The sequence below is a fragment of the Perissodus microlepis genome, chromosome 18, assembly GCF_051167445.1.
Source record: "Perissodus microlepis isolate ML-2025 ecotype Zambia chromosome 18, ASM5116744v1, whole genome shotgun sequence".
In the NCBI taxonomy this organism is placed as follows: domain Eukaryota; kingdom Metazoa; phylum Chordata; class Actinopteri; order Cichliformes; family Cichlidae; genus Perissodus; species Perissodus microlepis.
The window spans coordinates 28,309,886-28,332,367 of record NC_140478.1 but is presented as its reverse complement, the minus strand read 5'-3'; the positions used below and the strand labels follow the sequence as shown (position 1 = coordinate 28,332,367).

Here is a 22,482-nt window from a genome sequence, read left to right as displayed (position 1 = left end):
AGATCCTCCTCCCTGTTTAAAGCCAGGAACTCTACAAGCATTTACCGGTGAGTTTAATGCCGCACCTCGAATGCCTGCGGGAAGTTGATTGGCTCATCAATGCAGGGGATTAGGTAGAGGATGTGAAACAGGATGGCTAAGTGTTGTGCTATTCTTTTCATCGGCTCATTCAGACAGGCAGGGGGGGATTAAGGCCAAAACCCCTATACAGCAAAAATGCTCCTCATTGTTCTTATATTAACTTTTTTTGACACACATATCTGTTCAAATGGTTTATTTACAGAAACATGTCACATGATCACAAGTTCTGAGCACTTGTACAGTAATCTTTATGTGGGAGAAGTTACTCAAGTATGTTGATTATCTGGAGAAATACACCAGACATTGTGCTGTTTTTTCCTTCACACATGCTGCAGAGCAGTCTGTGTCAGACATCCACTCACGACCGTAAATGCTCAGTTCAGTTTTAATTCACTGCTTTTTTTACCTGCAGTATCTGCAGTTGTCCGGTCCTGCTCATTTAGACGTTTCTGTTCTGGACCTGCAGGTTTTGTGTAGAAAGGTTTAGAGCTGCATTGCATTTGCAGATGAAAAGTTCTGGTTACCCGCTCCCTAACCCTGTTGTGTAATGCATGTTGTTTTTTTGACCCAGGTTGTTTTTCAATTTCTGGCTCCAATTAAAAATCAAGCAAAAGTATTACATTTCTTCAGGCTGAACTTTCTTATTGGCACAACATAATTGCGTGTAATTATTGACTGGTTCAAACTGAGACTTTAAAAGCATGCATTTTCATTGCCCTGCAATGTACAAACTACTTTAATTATTCACCACAAACCTACTTAAGTGCTGTGCTGACAGGGTAGAGGATTTCTCTTCATTTCCTGCAACTTCAAGTTGCCCAATAATAGGAAATAGTTTGTTTGTCTGCTAGGAATATGGATAATATGAGACAGAGACCTGCGTTCCTAATGGCTCATAATGATGCACTCGTACGAGGTTGCAGGCAAAACTTACCAATGTACACAAGCCAAATGCAATCCGCCCACAGAAACACAGGTTAATGAGCACATGTAGATCAACAACATCTCGGGGTACTGTGTGCCTTATAGGCCAGGTCACGAGGGAAAGGAGAGACTCGTTGGTGTATTCTTCTCAAAACACAGTCAGTTTTCATAAATGATGGTGTGAGAGGCATTTATTGTGAAATTTACAGCACCGGTTGTCGCTGTAATGCTGATTATATTGCCTCTGGTTTTTTTCAGCATCGTGATATGCTACTGATTATTTCCTGAAAGTATGATGTAATCATTCAGCTGCATGCTGAGCTGAATCAGACAGAATCAGGCGGATCGTGTTTATCACGATGTTGCAGTAGTAAATTCACAGTGGCCTAAACAACGGCTTCACTTATTAACGTGGATTACAGTTATTTCCTCTGACACTGGGGGACGCACTCTTTAATTCAGGTAAGGTGGGCCACTTGTTACTGGATGATGGTGCTGGAAAAACTGGTTAGGAGTGTGCTCTATTAAAAGAGATGAGGTACTCATTGTTAATGGGTCAAGTGTTCCCCTCGGGTGGGACAACTATATTCATACCAACCCTTTACTCCTAATGAAAGAACCCACTTGACTCTCAGCTAAATGTCTCCCAACACACCAGCCAATATTATTGCCCTCTCAGATACAGGAGAGTTTTATCAGTTGAATGTTAACATATTTTTAGCAGCTTGAGATCCAGAGGTACAGAGGAGACTGTGCGTCAAGATAAAACCAGATCCTATCATTAGATTTTGCATCCTCACTTATTCACCCGCTCATCCCGCAGGCCCCGAGGGACTCGGCTTCAGTATAACGTCACGGGATGTTCCCATCGGGGGCTCAGCACCCATCTACGTGAAGAATATCCTGCCTAGAGGAGCTGCTATCCAAGATGGCCGTCTCAAGGCAGGAGACAGGTTGCTAGAGGTAAGCACGGGAAAGTGCGGTAATGCTTTACAAGGCGTGTGTGAGGAGGCTTTAATTTAGTCATTTAATAAAGTCTTAGATGGTGATTGTGATCTGGAAGGTAGATGTGCATCACGTAGGAACGGTGATTTCGTTCCAAAACACGAGAAACTGCAATTTTAAATATGTGATATACGCTGCTCGCCATCTGCTGAAGTGTAACAAATTCCTTTCTCGTAACTGTTTTAAATGGAAATGTGGATCCTGAAATTAAATCAAAGACTATGCTTCCACACGCTATCTCGTGCAGCAAAAACAGAACGGCTTTTGAAGTTGCATCATCCCACGTTGCAAACCATTTGCATAAAGGATTACACTGTGCAGCTCTGAATGTATGGGGTTATTCCACCAAAACTTTCAATCCTTTTATCCTCATGTTTTTCTCATTTTCAAACTTTGTTTGAACTAGGGCTAAAGCGACTAGTTGATCGACTAATCAAATTAGAAAACGAACCATCTGCCGCTTTGATAAAAATGTAAAGTGTTGCTGCTTTTCTGTCACGGCCAAAAGGCGTAATTAAGAGATTTGAGTGTTTCACCTTTTTTAAAACAAGCCTAGATAATAATCCATACAAGATAAAGTAGAGTTTAACCCAATTACTGTGCCTCCTGTTCAGGTGAATGGCGTGGACCTGAATGGGCGGACCCAGGAGGAAGTGGTCTCCTTGCTTAGAGCTACACCCATGGGCGGGGCTGTGGGGCTGCTGGTTTTACGCCAGGAGGACTCTTTCCTACCCCGAGAAGTGGTACGTTGGCTGCTCGCCTCACTGCAGCTCTTCACCCTGTCACCATAATGAATTACATATCATGACATATATATGTAACTTATGTATATACAGAGATGGTGTGTTCTGGCACATGTGTGTGAGCGCTTCCGTGTGTGATCCTGAGCTGTCACAAGCCCTGTTAATCCTTCCAGTGAGGGCTGTGCCGTCTTCTCATTTCCCAGCTAACACAGCACGCTAGCCGAGCATGCAGATTGATGGTCCTGCTCCATCGCCGCACCGCTCTTTATTATCAAGTTGCAGCTAGCCTCGGTGCAAACCTGTAGAGCTGTCTTTTCACCCTCTCCTTTCTTCTCGATTTCACTTTGTCTTCAGTCTTTCATTATCCATCACCCTCCTCTCCATCCTCCTTCACCAGCTCCCTTTCTTTCTTCACATTTGGTGGGTAACCTTCTCTGCATCTGCATTTCCATCTCCTCTCACTGTGTTTTGCCTCCAAGCTGACTCGGTAGATTGATGGATGTGTGGATGAAAAGACAGACGCAGGGCAGGTAGCAGGCAGAGAGAAAAACACACTTGGCTTGAATATCAATCAGGCGTAGTCTACACACATTACATTTTACAAACTGAAATACAACTGTTTGTGAGCTGATGCTAATTTAGTTTTCATGTTTGTTTATGTTCATGAAGTTCATGTTTTTACACGGTGCCAGATGTTGTACTTAATTATCTTTGCAGAAACATGTAACAGGATGCTCGGCATGTATGGCGTTGCCTCAAAGTTGTGTTGTTTAATCAGGAAGGGAGCTTATAATGACCAAGGCAGAAGCAAGATGGCAGAACACAGAGAATTAAGTGGCTTTATTAATGTGTGGGAAGTGAACAGTGGAGGCTGTGGGTGCGCTTTAAACCACATTGGTGTTTACTCTACAGCAACAGTCAAGATTTCTCTGCTATCTCCCTACCTCTGCTAGCTGGCTTTAACGCACAGCTTATCGAGTACTAACGTGAGTAATGGCACCAAACAGCCTTAAATCTCTGCTCTGCTGTAGCAAAAATTTATTTCTCCCTCTACCTTCAGAAGCCATGACAGCCAGCAGAGCCACAAACAGCTATTCACTAGCAAGCGGTGCCAATCAAACGGCTGATTGGTGACAATTATCACAGTGAGCGATGCAGATGAGGCTATTGGCTGGCTGTCGCCATGGGTGAAGTTTGATGAGGAAAACTGCCACACTGGTCGATACTCATCTTTAGATTACAGCAGAGCTTTAAGTCTGGCTGACTCTGCATAGCTGGTAGTTAGATGGCAGGATTTATTTGATCTGTGGTTATCAGCTGCAGAGGGTGGAGAGTGCGATGTGAAAGGGCTGAAATGGGACTCGAGGGAGATGAGGTCCAGTGCACAAAATGAGCAGCTCGAGTCTCTATCTAAAGCTAGACTGCACTTTTTCTCCTGCGTTTTAGAGCCTGTAGAGACGAAACAGTCTGTCAGTTAAAAACAACATAAGGGTGAAAGATGTTCTAAATTCACAGTAGCGCATTACTTGGGTAATTTAAGCTTAAAAAAAACGAGATCGGGCTTTCTTAGGCACATAGTTATGAATTACAAATGGCGATTACTAAGCCTAATATATTAAATCTAATGTGGAGTAATGAAAAGAATTAAATGAGCAGCTGTTGTATTACAGGTGACATAATTCTCAGCAGGTATAAAAGCCCTTAATCTAAGCTGAACAATCTATTTTACCACTAATGTGAAACTACATCAGTGTGACACGTAATACGCTGAGCAGGAAATTGAGCTTACACTGTAATGGTAGGATAACAAAGAAATTGGAAATGTTATTCAGATTTGCTGTATTTTTATTCAAATTCCTGCATCACCAATATAAGAATCTGGCATAAAATCACATTTAGTTTAGGAGAGAAGCAGGATTGTAAAAAGCAGCTCTGTCCTTTACAGTTTTGAATGTAGTTAAATTCAAGCAACTTTTTCAAAGCGGTTACTAAACTGTGCCGAATGCATTCGACGATCCTTTTTGAACCGCACTTTGGGCTTGGCCAAATTCTGGTGCTCACCAAGATTTGTTGTTGTTGTTTTGTTTGATGACTGATGCTGACTTTTTATTTACAGTCAAAACTGTGTGAAAGTTTCAGAATCTCGGTCTACACGGAGCATTTTACTTGTAAAGATTGTGGCTGTGAATTTATTCGGGTCGTTTTTCTTGCGATGAAAGCAATCTGGATGTTTGTCTCATCTTGCGACAGGGCACAGCTGGATGGTTAAAAAAATCTAGAGTAAATGAAAGTGAAACTGTAAGTTTGTGCAGATGCAAAGACAGCATTTCGATGATATGACATTTTGTCTTTGCAACCGCTTCAGTTGTTTCCGAGCCACGGTTGATACTCAAAGTCTCTGCACTCGTCAGATTTATCGTTTTCATGTCCTGCATGCGCTTTTTCTTGAACTGCCTAACTTTATCCACTAGTTCCCTGATTTCTGTTATAGTAGAATGTTCACTGTTTATGTAAATAAGTATATTTTATTTCCTGATTACTTTTGGTTCTTCTGTCCCTCCTCCATCCTCTAGAATGCTGAGCCCCAGATGCAAATCCCCAGAGATTTGGTAAGACACCACCCTTACACCGACCTGCAACAAACCTCCACCTCTCTTCTTTAACAACTCCCTCCTCTTTATTTAGCCCAAACTCCCCCTCCCGCTCTTATCACCCAACTTATGCATGCATCCAGCCTCTGCTGCTAAACTAGCTGGTTAATCAGAGTGCAAGTCGTTACCCTACCTATAGTGTTAGTCACTAATTTAAATCTCTAGCTAGAGTCGCTGTAACAAGTCACAATTTCATGCTTCATCAGTATGTGGCTGTTGAAGTTGTGCTGCAGTATAATTTGCTCCATAACTCCCTTCAGAGCTGTGTTTGCCAGTGAAGGTGGAAGTTTGCTGTATTTGTTAGCTGTGGATAAGGCTGTCAGTCTGGCCTTGTTGTTGCAGACCCGCTCCGATATGTGAGGGGAATAACAAACCCAGTTTAGTTTAGGGGGAAATGCAGACAGTGCAGTGAAACGTGCACAGACACTTTGACAGCTTTAATAGATTAACGGCTTCCGTAATTGAGGAATTTAACATAAAGTATATAGCGTGCTATAAATGTCTGACAGAGATTCTTAATCTTGGGATTGTACCCTATGGAGTATGTTTCAAATCTACCTTCTGTGAATAATCAGCCCTCATCAGGATGTACAGTGTCTCCAACTGTTACAGTGTGGTCTTTATGGCACACATTACCCAAAAAGGCTCTCGATTGCAGCAGCTGTTAAAAGCTCGTCTGTTTTTACTGCTCGTATTAAAAAGCTATTCAGATTTCCATAACTCTCCATTTACATGCCAAATTTGATTTGTGATTTAACAGACTTCACGTCTTCACATCTGGCCTTACCTTCAGGTTACATCTGGCTGAGTGCAGGTAATTGGTTAGGTTTTTGCGTGGCACATTAGAAGTGTAATTGCCCAGTTAATCTGATTGGCGATTCTACCTGCCAGCTGTGGGGATGATCCTCGTCGTGACAAAGCGTTATGGCGGGGCGTTGTTGACTATTGTGACTGCAGCTGGCACATTTCATATGTGTGCACATGTGCAGAAAAGATGACGCGTATCATTCCAGAAGCATTAGAATAAGTGCAGATAAACACCACTGTGTCTCCCGTTGCTGCCATTTCAATGTCACATTTCGAAGTCGGAATGGTATAAGCCATCCTTGGAAGCATTGTGCTGTTTTCCTTCCAAAAGTGCACTATAAGTTTAAACTTTTGGAATATTTATTGGGAATTAATTGCTTTGCTTTTGCCTTTTACTCACATTTCTTTTTTTTCTCAGTAATGTAAAGAACAATCCAGGTGGTCTGTGTGGTTTGTGTAGCAGTTTCATGTGGTTTTGTCTCTTTCTGACTCTATCTTTATAGGAATTGATGCTAGCCTAATTATTTATATATATATAATGTAGCAATATTGCAATTTGCATCTTTAATGCAAGAAAATAATGTCCGTTTCCTCAATTTTGGACGTTTCCCACCCTAAAGATCGATGTGAACCAGAGCCAGACGGATAAGAAAAAGCACCACAGTCCTGCTGTCTCCTCTCGCTTCTCTTTTCAACTCCCTTCTTTCCTGCTTTCCAAACTCCAAACCTCCAGATGAGCCTTCTCCTTACCCTTTCCCGGAACATCAACCGCCATAATGGATTCAGTGCCTTTCAGATGTTATCTGTTGTCAGGCGCCTCATTTTAAACATCTCACTGCCGATAACAGCAACAATAGCAGAGGCACCATGATGGTGTAAGGGGCAGGGAGTGGGTCCGAAAGAACATCTTTTAATGGACATGCAAGTATTAGATAGCTTTCCAATGGAAAAGGCGGGATAACAGCAGTGCCCCTGGGACAGCAGCTCGTTATTATTGTCCTCATTCTCGTATTATTTTTCTTAAGTGACCGCATAATAAAAACAACCATAGAACATTGTGAAAATTCAAATCACTCTCAAATCATTACTTTTGTTTAGCCAACTGTCCAAAGTTGAAAAGCATTTAATTAAAACATATCTAAGGCTTTCAATTCTTTAGCAGTAAGTAAAAAGCAGGCTCACGTGCCGCATGGGGAGCTTAATTATATCTGTTGATTTTCTTTAACTTTTCTGTTATGCATCTCTACAGTGCAGTTAGTCGTGTTAAAAAAGCTAACAAAACTTACTATGTAGACAGCTTTTAGATCCGCGGCTTTGCCGGCACTCAGCTGGGTTTTTGGAAGCTGGCACAGCATGACTCATCCTTTGAGAGAGCTCTGTCAAGGGTTACACGGCAGACAAAATGCAGCAAGTGAAGTGGAAAAAGCACTCGCTTTATGAAATCGGTCCAATGACCCAAAAATCACGCACGATTTTACAGTAGTGCTTTAGAGGTTGGCTAAAACTTTTAGTTGTTTTGTTTTTTTTACGCGGTAAAGCCACCGTGCTCTCCAATCATTGCAATAAAAATGGCCAATGATTAAGGAGACTCCTGTTTCTTTTAGCACTTCATCCATAGCATTAGCGCCCATGACCCTCTTTGTTACATATTTGGTCAAGTCACTTTAAACTTTCTGGCCAAATAGGTTCTTTATTGCAAGTAGTGTCTTGGACTCAGTAAGTGGTCCATGTCTAAGGGGCTTCTGTGTCTAACCTGTTGACTTTGACTGCTCCCTTTAGCATCCACGGCAGCCCGTGACAGCCGGGAAACACCATTGGCTGATAGAGGTAACTGCTGCATGACATCAACAGCGTGGGCTATTATGTGCTGTATAGGGGGAAAAGGCATGAAAGGCAAATGAGATACTTTGGGTGGCTACACAAATAGACTGGGAGTCATTTAAGCAATCCATTGCTTTCCCAATGGTCTGTAAAAACAAAAGACTTTGTTGGGTTTTCTCTTCTGTCTCTTCCTCGCCCCCTTCTTCTTTTCAGTTTTCATTGTTTCGTCTCCTGTCTCTCTTTGTTAGTTCCCCTTTTCTTTATTTCACTCCCCCCCCTCCTCTCTCTCTGCCTCACACACACGCACACTTAAGACACACTTTAAGACTTAAATCCTCTTCTCTGCACCTGGCTGCTACAATGGAGTGCTGATCAAAGGCATCCGTCTTTACATGCCTGCTCTGATAGTTTCATAATGGGCCCATAACGTGAACATTCAGCTCCATTGTTTATGCCATTAGTCATACTGGCTTATGGAAAATTACTGCAATGCTATATTGAAAAGCCATCAGCAGGAGCAGCAGTAATGCTACAGCAGCGCCGTGCCAAGATGCTATCTATCACATGTGAATGTTTCTCTCCGCACACAAAGCTGTTATGAAATGGTAATTTGTTAGCACATTTTGGTGTAATGATGAAGGATTTTTTCACAGCGTGATAAAGCATTCAGCATACGATGTGCGTTGGCCGCCCATGACACGGCATATATTTACAGAAGAATCTGGCAGTATTATACTGTATTTGTCTGTGAGGAGGTCAGAAGTGTGGTGCTGTTGTGTGGGAGGGTTTGTATTTTTGTTTTTAAACTACAACTTGCATGACAAACCAAAGCCGTGCATTAGTGCAACATCATTTCATTTGCAGCTCGTAATAACAAGTCAGTCGGTGAAAACCGTGAGCGCATGATGCATCAAAGCTTCTATGTTCTGCTCTTTGTTTCAACGCTTCGTAACATACAGCACCCGATACAGCAGTTGTTACATGAAGTAAAGTAGAGAACGTGTCCGGGGTTTTTTTTGGACTCCTCTAAGGTTTTGCAAAAATATAACAAACATTACGCCATATTTCATTTATACAACTGTGCACAGTTTATTTGTTAAGCAATAAATGCTGTCAACGGTGGAATATGGGGTCGTAATTCATTTTTGATTAACTGAAAGAGAATGCACAGCCACCAAAGTTTTCATTCCAGGAAGTTAATGAAATTATCTCACATATTTCTGGATCATAACAGCAGACTCCATGGCAGGCATTCAGATTCAACCTTTGGAGAAACTAGCACTGTTGAGCTGTGTTTATAGCCACGAGTCAGCTCTACTGACTGGGGTAATAATTGCATCATATCTCTATCTCAAAAGATCTGATATGCTATTCCTCACTCTGCATTTTCCACATTAGGTGGCTGGTTATTGCTGCTGCATGTCTGATGGCCTACGTCAGCATAAATCTATCTGGCAATAACAGTGACAAGTATTCTTATTTAAAGTCTAAAATGCTGGTGTCTTCTAAGCGAGCATAACTAATAAAACAAAGCCTGACTTTAAAGCAGTACCTATTGTGCTTTTCCTATTATTTATATGTATTCAACAGTGGGGACGCTGAAGCCTGAGGGTGATAGGTGGAACAAAAGGGCTAACACAGAGTGACTGACAGTCATTCATGATCACAATCACACCTATGCCCAATTTAGAATCACCAATCAATCTAACATACTGTGGGAGGAAGCTGAAGTACTCAGCGAGCGAGCATGAAAGCTCCACACAGGAAGCTCCTGGCTGACCAGTGGATTCCTGATCCCAGTCACTCTTCACATGTGAGGCAACAGTCCTAACCACTGTCTGTGAAGGTTCTCAGTCATCCAGGTTATTGCAGTCTAAGAAGCTTGGAAGGAAAAGCGTCTGGACTTCTTGAGGTTTTTAAAGACGTTTCACCTCTCATCTGAGAAGCTTCTTCAGTTCTAAGAGCAACTGGTGGAGAGTCCCAGATTTTAAACCCTATGGGAGTGGGTGTAGATCACAATCAGCCAAGGTTTCAGGTGAATCCATTGGTGAAACCTAGCCCCACCCTATCATGTGATTTACTGAGCTCAAATGACCCAGGATGTGAGTGGGCGTTAAGGCGTCTGGGAAGGAATCTTCTTCAGTTGCTCTTAGAACTGAAGAAGCTTCTCGGATGAGAGGTGAAACGTTTCCAAGGAAACTTAAAGAAGTCCAGATGGTTTTCTTTCTAACTCCATAGGTCCTAACCACTCAACCACTGTCCAAAGCTCTAAAACTGTGCCCAGTGTACTCTGTGTGCAGGTGATCCTTAATGGCCAAAAGCTCAGACGTGACAATGCTCTAAACATTTTATTTCGGACAGTTTTCTGCACTTTGTATGATGTCGGGTAACATGGATCTCCACGAGCTCAAAAGCGACAACCCACCTTCTGTTTGCAGTGAATCAAAAGAAAACTGTCCTGAAAGAGTTAAAAGGACACATTTCAGACAGAGGATGAACTGAGTCTCTGTGTGAGGTAAATAAGTCTGTTGAAAGATAATATTACTGTACCTAACTGTACTGCTTTCAGCCTCAAATAATCTTTGCATTTCAATTTCTCTCCTTCTAGTCAAATACATTGAGTAGTCACAACTGGTGGACAGTTCATAACTTACTGCAACCCTGTAAACTTTGAAATTGGAGTTTTTCTGTTGATGGGGTATCTGTTGCTCTTACTACTGTACATGATCTGAATATTGGTGTTATCGCCACCTCAGGTAAATGGCAGCTTAGTGGGTTTTTTTAGCTGTAATGTAGCAAGAAGTCATTACTGGAGTTACATAACTTGTATCATTATTAGCACAGGAGAATAGCAGCAGTGATTAATGGTTGCAGCTCGGTGGCAGCAGGCACAGTGGTGTTTCTGTGTTTTCCAGCGGCCCGGTGGTGACACATACAAGTCAATCAGAGAGGGCCATTCTACCACAGAACAGGCCTTTTGGCTTAATTAAAGTGATGTTTCAAGCTGCCACCTGGCCTGTACCCTCACGCACACACACATTACAGCCACCCATACAGCACATTACGCACACACACACTGTATGCAGCTACATAGACTATCAAGAGCCTTTTGCACGTTGCAAACTCTAAAACACACGGGTCATATGGCACGATTTACACAAACACGCAACACCTCAGATGCACACGCACCACTACACATTTGCACATAAGTATACTCGCGCACTAGCACACACGGGCGTAGAGTGACTGGGAGCAGCTGCTAGTGTAATTGCTTGGGGTTGGATGAGGTTATAAATGGTTTCTAGTGGCCGAGAGAGAGGGAGAGCTAGGAAGAGGGCAGCTGATTAGTTTTGGACTGCAAGTTGAACATGTGACGGTGTGTGAGTGTGTGTGTGTGTGTGGATATCAGCCTCCATAATGCTGTAAAGGAAGTTTCTATCAGCATAGTCATATCATAGAAGGATAGCATGTTTTTTTTGTTCACACACACAAATCATACCAACACACACACTTCCTCTCTTTCCCCCTGTCACTGGCTTTCTCTATGACACACATACACACTCCACACACCTGCCTTCCTCTCCTCCTCCGTGCTGTGCCTGCCTCGGGTGCGTCGATCACACAGGTATTTGATATTCATGGTTTATCAGCATGGAGCTACAGCAAGACACATCAGAAAGAGTGGGAGAAGAGAGAGAAGGTGAGGGGGAGGGGGGACAAGTAGGAGTCATGAATAGAGGGGAGAAAAGGGGGAAGCAGGAAAGGAGGGTGGGAGAAAAGGGGAGGAGAGTGGAAAGACGAGGACGAGGGAAGAGGCTATGAATTTTTTTTTTTTTCTTCACTGGAAAAAAGGATCATAGCAGAAACGACCAAAGTCAGGCACTTTTTGGGTATAGTGTGGATTGTAAAGGGTGAGATGGAGTGATTCTGATGAAGATACAGGAACATAGCGAGGATGGCAGTGCATAAAGCAGCAATAGAAAGCCAGGAATATGAAAAGATTTGGAGTATGAATAAGCAGAGATGGACTGTGCTACAGTAGGCAGCCAACAATGCTCTCCACGCCCGACTTCTCTCGACCAATTACACCCTTCACTGCCCCCTTTTTACTTCTCTCTCTCTTTTCAATCATCACCTCCATCCCTCATTCCCCCCCCCCCCCCCCCCCCCCCCCTAAAATTCCCCTCAACTGACTTTTCCAGATGCCATCAAATCGACAGGTTTGTACAGCCAAAGTCAAGCTAATCATTCCAGGCCCCGCAGCGGAGAAGGAAAAAGCAGGAAATGCTCAAGTTTTAGTTACTGCACACATACAAAGGTGTGAGACTTGCATTAGATGTGCTGCACTGGAGAGGTTTGGGGGGGATGGATGGGAATGAGTGAAAATGAGAATGCGAGAGGGACAGAAGGCTTGAGAAAGCTAGTGTGTGTGAGAGGGCTTAAATAGGAGAATTTAATGCGTCATCTTTTCCTTCTTTTAAGTGTCAAACTATAAAGTTTTATGTTACAGCCAAAATGGTCAGCAGTTAACAAAAAACAAAAGTTATTGCTCTGAGTTAAAGCCTGTTAATCCTCAAAGCCTCGTCCAACTCACTGTCATCACCTGTGCTGACTTTAAACACTCCAGTCCCATCAATCTGTGGTTGTTCTTATGTATAAGTTCTTCCATTTCTTAAGTCGGATAACTGAGAAAGAAGGAGCTGCTTACTTTATGGATGCCACCTGTGAACTAGACAAAAAGCATTTTTCCTGTGATTTCAGAGTTTTCAGACAAGCGGTGTTTATCTGAACTGAGTTCAAATTTGAGGCTCACGTTTTCAAGTGCATCTTTCTGCACAGTACTTTGAGAAAAGCTCGTTTTCCGTGTGGCACAAACACTACTTTAGCGTCAAGGATAAAAGCAAAAACGATGGCTCCTCAAATTTAGATGTTTTAATGTTGGGTGTGCTCGTAGGAATAAATGATAAGAGGGGGAAACGAGGAGCCGAAGAGATGGGCGACGGAAGAACAAGTACGTGTAAGCTGGGGAAGGGAGGTGGCGCAAAACAGGGAGGAGATGAGGAGATGGAGATTTTAAAAAATAAATAAATGTGAAAGAGCAGTATAAAAATACGAAAAGCGGAGAGAGTGAGAGATACAGGCACGCAGTGAGAGAGGTGGCAGTGTCTCTCCTTTTGTGTTCCACATGGATTCATCCCTTTCTGTCGGCCTTTCATTCACACTCCCTCGCTCGCTCACTCTGTCATTGTCATGCTCGCACTCTCTCATTCTTCTCACCCTTTTCTTTTCGGCTCCTCGCCTTTCCACCCTCTCCATTCCCCCCCCATCCCTCCTCAAGCCCATCGCTACTTTCCTTTCCATCACCTTCATTCAGCTCCTCTCACTTTGAACCTTCTTTGCCTCCTGTGCCTGTGGGGTTTTTTTCTTCTGATTTTCTTGTTGGTGTATTTTCTCTGTCTGGTCTTAATAACAATAATAATCAGTTAGATAATTCAGGATCTCAGAAAAACAACAATTAAGCTTTATTTAAAAGTTGGTACACTGCGTCCAATTTAAGATAAATATTTTGGATCATGACTAAAATTTCGATTATAGGTTATCAGGTTGTAACTTTGTTATACATAGTAATAAAATGTTACTTATAATTTTGCTTACACACTGTAAACAGGGATGTAGTAGGAGTGGAGCACATTTGATGCCCACAGTTGGCCTTAGTGGTAAAATCATGTACTTCAGAACTTTTCCCAGGCTGACCCACAGCTCCTTTTAAAAAGAAAAAAGGAAAAAGTAGCCACTCTCGGTTTATGCTAATCTTAGCTCCACAGACTTCTCTCCACAGATGGTACCATACCTGATCTGTGGCAGGCCCACTCGCTGCCTGTTTAAAGTGCTGTCACGCAGGATGCCTCGTGAGTGGCACGCTCTGAAACCCATTATTTACACTGCTTCGCTCAAGCTGTGACTGCTGCCCTCGCAGCCAATGGAAAGACGGCATCCACGCAGCAGTGTGCAGGGATCGAGGGAAAATTGATATTATAGGTGTAAAGTGACTGAATTATATAATTGAGCTTCGAGATTGTAGTAAGAGCATCAGAGAAAATCTTTTGATTTGTTCCTCTCAGTAATGAAGAAAAGAGGTGCAGGACACAGACTGAAACACTGCTGGAAGTCTTTAACTGTTTTGCTCTGACCTTTGCGACTGCCTCAAACAGCACATTGAACCCTGTGGTGTGAAGTGCACATATTGCATGCTGAATGAGTCTCATCAATCATTTGGTTCCAGAAAGAACAGCAATGAAGTTAAATGGCAAAAATAAGATTTTGACATCGTCTTCAAAATAAAGAAGCCCAAGGTTTCGTTTTTGCAAAGATAATATTCATTATATTTCCAGATTAAATCATAATTGTGTTGGTTGGTGGTGGAAATTGTTTGCTAGTGCACATTTAATGTATAAAATCAACATTGCAAATGCTGTAAACGAGCCTGCGGTGGTTTGACGACTGTTAATACCTACAAAAAGACACAATACTAAGCCCCCTCCCTAAAATGTTATTAGAAGCATCTGTAGCTTCAATGACAGCACGCATTTGCTGTGACATGATCTTGCTAATCATATTCAATATCACAACATTGATTTCCATCCAGAGTAGCACTGATTTTGACAAGTTCTTGTATTAATGTTGGTCGGGATTTTGGACTCTGTGGAGGCCGATGCATGTAAGAAAATGTCTCGTGCTCTCAGAAGTGATCCTGATGAATCCTGGCTGGAGCATGCCCGTGCCATTAGGGAAGAAAAAGTACAATTAATTGAAGCAACCTCTACCCTCTTTTATCAAAAACTGGTGGTACCAGCTGATGAGCAAGCATATTTTAGTTAACAGAGACCAGCATTAGCTAGAAATGCAGTAAGTTATAGCATTTAAAATAACAGGCTTAACTGATTAGTTAATTAATTGATTTTTAGCTGAGTTTGCCATCTGTGGATACAGTATCAGTCTTAACTATGTCTAACAGACTAACTGCTAACTGCCGTTGCTGGAAGGCTCTCCAGTCTCTTTTGTGTTTTGGAAAGGCGAAAAGACTTTGGAGCATCTCCGACGTTACCATTTTTTTTGCTCTCAGGGTTACCAGATATACTTTCCAGTGCAATTATCTTGTAAGTTTTGCATAACGCTGTATGAAATATGGCAGTTAAATTCAATCAAACCATTAGATTTAAATCTAAAAGGGAACAGGAGGCTATTTTCAGCCCTGAAATAAAACCTCATTTACAGATCAGTTCTATTGTGACTTCACTTTTCTTCTTATTCACTTACTCACAGCTCAGGAGTCACTTTTTAATTTGCCTTAAATTTATTCCAGCAGAATGAATTGCACCAAAATAATTTAATTCCTGTTGTCTTTATTATTCCGCAGCACTCGTATCAAATCGACTCGTGCTCTGTTTTTAATTTTCTCACAACTTTATTCCAGGTAGCATTCTTTTGTCTTTCTGAAACACGCAGACACCCTGACGGTGCTCTTCGTGCTTCCTTGTCCTTTATCTTCCTCCTCCTTCCTTCCTCCCCTTCCCTCCCCGTCCTTTTTACTCCATCCTCACTTTGCCCTCCTCCTCCGCCACTTTGCCTCTCCCTCCATCCCTCTTTCTCCCTCCTCGGTTGCACCCAGAGTAATTCCATCTCTCTCCCAGCAAACAAAGGGAGCTAATGACATGCTGACACCGAGCCCGATGATTGAATTCATTAGGCGTGCACAATAATTGCCAGACGCTAGCGTGCACGCACCCATCTATTCAGAGGACAGCTGTCAAATAACAAGCAAGAGAGAATAGCTTTTTATTGTTGGAGCTGGAAGAGAGAGGGAGAATGAATTTAGAGAAAGAGTGAGAGAAGCACCTGTTGTGGAGGGGAAGAGAGAGAGAGAGAGAGAGAGCACTCAGCATGTCAATTAGGCTGCTGTGTTCATGCGGGGTTACTGGGAAGTTTACTGCCTGTTTGACGCACTTGGCATCATGATTCAGGTGCGAGGTTTGTGCTTTTTTTTCTATAGGAACACTTTTAGTCAGACGTTTTTAGTGGAGACATTCAGCTGTGACTTAATATCTAAGCTACAACTCTTAGTTCTGAGGTGAGGCCTTAGTCCTGAGTATACAGGGATGTTTAAGAAGAGTACGTCTTGACATTTGTTGGCCATATTTGGAGTCTCCGTGTCCTTCAAACACTAAATGTAGTTGTGGCGTTGATCTGGAGTGCATCTGTGCTTTAATGATTTGAAATTAACAGGAGATAATCATATTGGACTGAGCTTGAACACCTCATAAGGCTGACATTAATCACAATATAGATGCAGTATATACCCAGTAATCTAATCAGAAACACGCACTGGCAAATTTGCAGTTATTGAACACTTCTTAGTTGTGTACCTGCAGATGCTTCACAGTAAATGCTCTCCAATTGCATTTGCTTTGATTCACGCTGCGCTTTCAGGTACATGACAGAAGTGTTCAGTTAGCCAAGATATTGGCTGTTGTGGAGCTTCATATAACTGTTCAGTGTTTGTTGTTGGTGGATGGGAAGCAGGTTAGTGTTATGTCATTTCTCATTTGTCGGAGCGGGCTACAATCCTTCTCCAAAATTCTTCCGGTGTAGGAGACGGGACTGCAGAACTTACTCGGACTTGCAGCTTATTCACTGGCACCAAAGATCAAAGCTAACACATCACATCCCAACTATTATAAGATGCCATTTTGATGTCAGAATGGATATTTCCTTAATTTATCTGGTTCAGCGTTGAGTAATGAGAGCCTTGTGCCTTAATTATACAACAGAAGTCTCTGCCTGCATATACTAAGCACCTGATTTAACACTTAAGACTGGTAGTCTAACACTAATAAATCTGTTGTAGATAATGAGCTTGCACTCTGATTTACCTCCCTGCTAACTGCCCTGCTGCAAATTATATGCAGGTTCTTTTCATTAACCTCAAGTAGCCAAATGAATGTCCTTTTAACTTTTGTACTTTTGCTAACCCCAAGAAGACGGAGAAAGTGTGGCAAGGCTGAAGGGGTGTTTGCTTTACTGCTTAGGCTAAAAGCATGAATGTTTTTGGTTTGGATGATTAAATATTTATTACGGTGTACGGGCATTTAGATGTATTTAAATGTGATTCTGTCTCAGCGGATTTTCAAAAGTTCTTCTGTAGTCGCTGGTCGGGTTGCTTTCGCTCTGTAAATTGGGCTCCATATCTCAATCTTTGCTCCGCCTCTTACAGAAGACAGAGGAGGACGAGTTGGTCCTGACCCCTGATGGGACCAGAGAGTTCCTGACCTTTGAGATCCCCCTCAGTGACTCGGGATCTGCAGGTTTGGGTGTGAGCGTTAAAGGCAACCGCTCCAAGGAAAACCATGCAGATCTGGGCATCTTTGTCAAATCCATCATAAATGGAGGTGCAGCCTGCAAGGTACAGTAGCCTCTCTCATGAGTAATAAAGCGTCTGAATGGAAATAAAGAAGAAAGATTAAAAATGTGTTCATTCATGGAGGCAAGTTTTTGTTTTTTTTATCTGAAATTGAAATATAAAGATGCTGATTCAGTTAAATCTGACTCTAAATGTTATGTACACCAGCAAGTCCTAACTGACACCTGGCCAGCGGCAGAATCATTAAGTTTAGAATTAAATCTGTGTGTCTTTACATTACATTAGAATGTCTTTGTCTTAAAGCTTTTTATATTTTAGGTGTGATTTTTCGATATGCCAAACTTTAAAAAGTAACTTTAACCTTCTAACAGGGAACGTGAGGTAAACGACTTTCCTGTTTCTAAGAAACACTTAGGCTGTGATGAGCTCTATGAGCACAAAGCACCCTTTCTTCCATGGCTGTCTGTAGTGCTGCAGTCAGTTTCAATAGTCCTTCAACTTGATTGTTTTTCATACAAACAAGCTTGTGTTGACAGCTCATGATAATGGCCTTGAAAGCACTGTTTTCTCCAAGACATTAGATCATGACTAGAAACAGGATCCTCTTAGTGAGTGAGGTCGTTTGTCTGATTAGATCAAGGTTATTGTTAAACCGGAGGTGTAAGTGCTTTTAGGTCTATTTACAGCGTTTATTGTTCAGTCAGTAAAAATGCACAATGCACTTTTTCCATAGTGTTCAAAGTTTAAACAGCATATGTAATTGGTTGTTTATTAAAAGGACGGGCGACTGCGAGTAAATGACCAGTTGATTGCTGTCAACGGCGAGTCGCTATTGGGCAAAACCAACCAAGATGCTATGGAGACGCTACGCAAGTCCATGTCAACTGAAGGCAACAAGCGTGGTATGATCCAGCTCATTGTGGCCAGGCGAGTTGCCAAAAGAAATGAGGTAGGAACCAAGGTGAAGGATGGATTTGAATGTCTGGTTCTCGGCTGTGTGAATTTATATAGACCAGGACAATCATTACTTTTTAATTAGAACCTCTGCTTTGCCGATTTTGCTAATGTGTCTTACTGATGATGAAGCCCTCTCAGACTCCCATTTAAAGCCTCAGTTTTAGAACTTATCCAGCATATTGGCCGTTATATTGCCTGATGTTGGCTGTTTGAAGATAAATCAGTGTCAGAATTTCCAACGTTGAAAAATTAAAAGTGGAGATGGAAGAAACACCCTTCAACCATTGACATTGCTTAATTTGTCCACCAGGGGGCAGAACGTAAACGACTGATCCATGACTTGTAAAACAGTTATTAACTTATTTTAAAACAGCATTCACATATCACCTTAGTAAATGGGCTGATTCTTATATAGCGCTTTTCTACTCTCCCGGAGTACTCAAAGCCCTCACCTTAGTAAGGACTCATAAATAACTAAACTAGTGCTGTCAGCGCTAATGCGTTAACACAAACTGGCTCGCGTTAACGCAACAAAATTGGCAAATCCCCGTTAACGAGTTAACGCAGATTAGTCCATGCGAGGGGTTCCTCGGCGTTAACGCGTTAATGCATCTTAAACGCATTAACGCCGTCATCACGACTAACGCGGTCAACAATTAACTCATCTGGAGCACTTTGGGCAGCTTGTCCAATTTGTCCATTCTGCACTCCAGATGGGTTGAGTGCGCTAAAACCTCATTTAATTGCGTTAATCGTGGTGACAGCATTAACGCGTTTACCCACGTTAACGGCGTATTAACATGTTAAAGCTGACAGCACTAAACTAAACATAAAATGTTCAGGAAATCCATACATGTGGCTGTTATTTTGGATTTTAAAGTGACTAAATTTCATATTGGTCTAAAGAATGCTGTATTAGTCGGGATCTACTCAAGTTCAGCATCATAGCTGTGACCAGCACGCTTTTGTGTAAACCATGCAATCAGAAGATTTTACAAGTAGTACAGCAACTATAATAATTTACTGTTTTTGCTCACTCTGAGCATATATGACCTTTTGCAGCAGCCGACTTGGCTTTCACAAATTCAAACCTCAGAGTTGCGCAGAGTTGAGCAGTTTCATTGGGAAAACTGTGGGGAAACATCGTGCCCAAGGCCGTGTCAACATTAGTTTTTGAGCAAAAGAAGGTGGCGTTCATTCAATATTAATGCTCAGGCTTTTTTGTTACCAGCTGTTCTGTGATTTGAAGCAGTGTAGTGAGTTCTTCAACTGCTGCTGCTGATTCGCAAAACATCCAGATTTAGATGCAGACTGCAGTTTGGTAAAGAACTGGTATTTCAGTCTGCTAGAGTCCAACCTTACTTTTAGTATTTTCAACTCTAATGTGGCAAATTTCACTTTCCAATCTGATAGTATTCAGATCAGAATATCTATAGTTGCAGTTTCCATGTTGTTGGGGTTTTTTTTGCTTTTGTTCCTGTAAAATTTGGCATTGCTGTTCCTGAATATAGCCACTTAAGTCGTTAGGCCTGATTTCTGTGAGTTCCTTTCTGTGATAAATATATAACAACCCAAAGCCAAACCACTGGGAAATACCCTTATAAGCATCAATTAATTATTTCATAAAATAAAAGGAAGCAGTCAGGTCATAGTATTTCACCAACCCCTTACATTCACTCCTGCCTCCCTCGAGGCAGGTGGAGGAAAAATACACGGCTGCGAACTGAGCTGCGCAACTTTTCTCCTCCCCTCAATGTCATGTTTTTACATTCTCCGTACACCTTGGCCTGTCGCCTGCTTGAAAGCTGAGGCTGAATCTGTGTGCACCGCTGCTGCGTGTCTGCAAATGGGCGCGCACGTCCGTGTGCACGTGTACGCCTCTGGCAGTGCCTGGCTTCTCTGCTCTCCTTTTCCAACCTGGTGTGTCAAAGTTTTGATTTCCCCTCGGTCCACCTCGTAATTGAAAGCAGAGGCTAAGCCTGGAGGTGTGTCTTGTGTGTGTGTGTGTGTGTGTGTGTGTGTGCGTGTGCGTGCGTGCGTGCGTGCGTGCGTGCGTGTTTTATCAGCCTGTGTGCGTGTATATATGTGTAGTGAAGCGTGCAGTTTGTGCTTTTGTACATCCAGCTTATGCACGTATGCATTTATTTACCAGGATATTTCTGCGTGTCCGTTTGCCCACACGTCCTATGTATATGCACACGCGTGTGTGTTGCCGACATGTCGAAGCAGTGAGACTTCACAGAGAGCGTGGTGGATGAATAAAATTCGAGCGCTGGGAGTCTTGTCAATCTTTGCTTCACATGCAGAGCTGGAGGCATGGCCTGAGGCTGTCCAAGTGTCTGGCTATTTATAAAAATAGAGTCCGTGACACTGAGAAAACAAGAAGAGGAAAACAACAATTTAATACACTTGTTCTCAAAGAGACTGGTCTGAGCTCGAAGCCCCATAGGCTCAGTATAGATTAACGCATCATAACCAGCCGTCAATCAAATATTACTTAAAATCTAATAACACCTAATTACTATAGGATAAGAGCTATAGCTCATTTGACATTTAGCGACATATGTGATCAGATAAATCTCTATTTACTCTCCCTCCCGTGTCCCCGTCAATCCGATATCAATCTCAAATGTTTGCTTTTGCATAAATCACAGGCTCCACCACTTCCGATCTCTCCTCCATCCCCATAGAAACGCAGTGAACTCCAACCAGCCAACTTCCACATCACCGCTGGCACCCGAAGGGATCGAGACCTTCCAGGAGTTCAATTATCAGCCTGAATATGCAATGAGCTGCGGTGTGATTTGTCCATGTGCCCTCAGTACGGCGAATCCCATCGGCTATTACCGAGGCATTTCACCCCGGCCCCTCAGTCACCCGATTCATTAACTACCTCATTTAAAGTCAAGAGCAGCTGCATGCCGGCAGTCACAGCACCATATGGCGACCTTCGAAATGAGTCGCTCTCCGTAGTTGATTTGTTTTATCCATGTGAAGTTTTCATTAGTTATGTTTGTCATCATTCAAACTGTTTAATCTGTTCAGCAAATGACTTTCTTCATTTGTAGTGCAAGAAAGGCGTCCAGAAAAATTAAGACGTGTTAGCAGTAAAACTGGTAGAAACTTTTATTGCCATACTAACGTTTTTTTCTACAGGAGGAGTTATTTAAAAAGGAAATGTCTATGATTTTCTTACCTTTCTACAAGAGCTATTATGGTGTCTTGCTTAAGGGTTTCAGGGTTTAGGTCTTTTAATTTACTCAAGCTCTCTAAAAGAGTTTAAATTTTAGGTGCTTGAATTTTGCCTTATTTCCAGTGTGAACTTATTGTATTACTCTACACTTCGCAGGCCTGTGCTGTATTTTTACTTGCGTACATTTATTGGAAAGTTATAGGTTTCTGTGCTAAATAAAGTTTTGCATTCACAACACAAGATCGAGTTCAGGGCTGCTGCAAGAGTTTATTTATTTATTCCTTTTTCATAAACAGACTTGTCTTGTCTAAATGACCCCAGTGAATCCCTAACAAGAAAGAAAAAGCAGTTTGATCGATGAGCTAAAGGTGATTCAGGATGTGAACATGTTTCTAGTCTTGCACAAAGAGCCTTCTTTTCTGTAATCTGCCTTATGACACTTTTGCCAGCATCCTAATATTACCACCATATGTATGCTCTCATAAACTGAAGTTTTCTGTTACATCCCTATCTATTCGGCAGTGTTTATAGCAGCACAACCATTCACTGAAGTGAAAGGGATCATTGGGCAAAGACCTTCTGCTAAACTCAAATCCCAGCCAAGCTAGTCATAGTCATTGATTGGAGTCATTTGGTCCCAGTATTGAGTCAAGTTTGATAGTGTCATTTCCTGATATGTGTTAACATTTATGACTGTTATCATTAGAGCTGTCATCACCTTCAGAAAGAAATGCAAAAACCATACAGAAAACATCAATACATCAGTACATCCAGTGATCCAACGGACAAAAGACACACGTGCACACACCTCAGGCAGTAGATGTGTGCAAAAGGGTAACGGGGCATGCAAATGGTCTATTTGTCCAGCAAGAAAGACTGTCA

At 42.2% G+C, this 22,482-nt stretch overlaps 1 protein-coding gene across 8 annotated transcripts in view; it reads left to right on the top strand.

Moving 5' to 3' along the window:
* The window catches only part of pard3ab (par-3 family cell polarity regulator alpha, b), a 241,418-nt gene that overhangs the window by 122,022 nt on the left and 96,914 nt on the right, over window positions 1–22,482 (top strand). For 5 of the 8 annotated variants that reach the window (XM_084911280.1, XM_084911277.1, XM_084911275.1 and 2 more), the window contains 6 exons: window positions 1,829–1,968; window positions 2,625–2,753; window positions 5,327–5,362; window positions 7,991–8,038; window positions 17,304–17,492; window positions 18,229–18,399. In XM_084911280.1, coding sequence (XP_084767406.1) covers window positions 1,829–1,968; window positions 2,625–2,753; window positions 5,327–5,362; window positions 7,991–8,038; window positions 17,304–17,492; window positions 18,229–18,399 — 713 coding nt within the window. The remainder of the gene's footprint in view (window positions 1–1,828; window positions 1,969–2,624; window positions 2,754–5,326; window positions 5,363–7,990; window positions 8,039–17,303; window positions 17,493–18,228; window positions 18,400–22,482) is intronic. The other 3 variants (XM_084911279.1, XM_084911276.1, XM_084911278.1) reach the window with 2 other exon arrangements.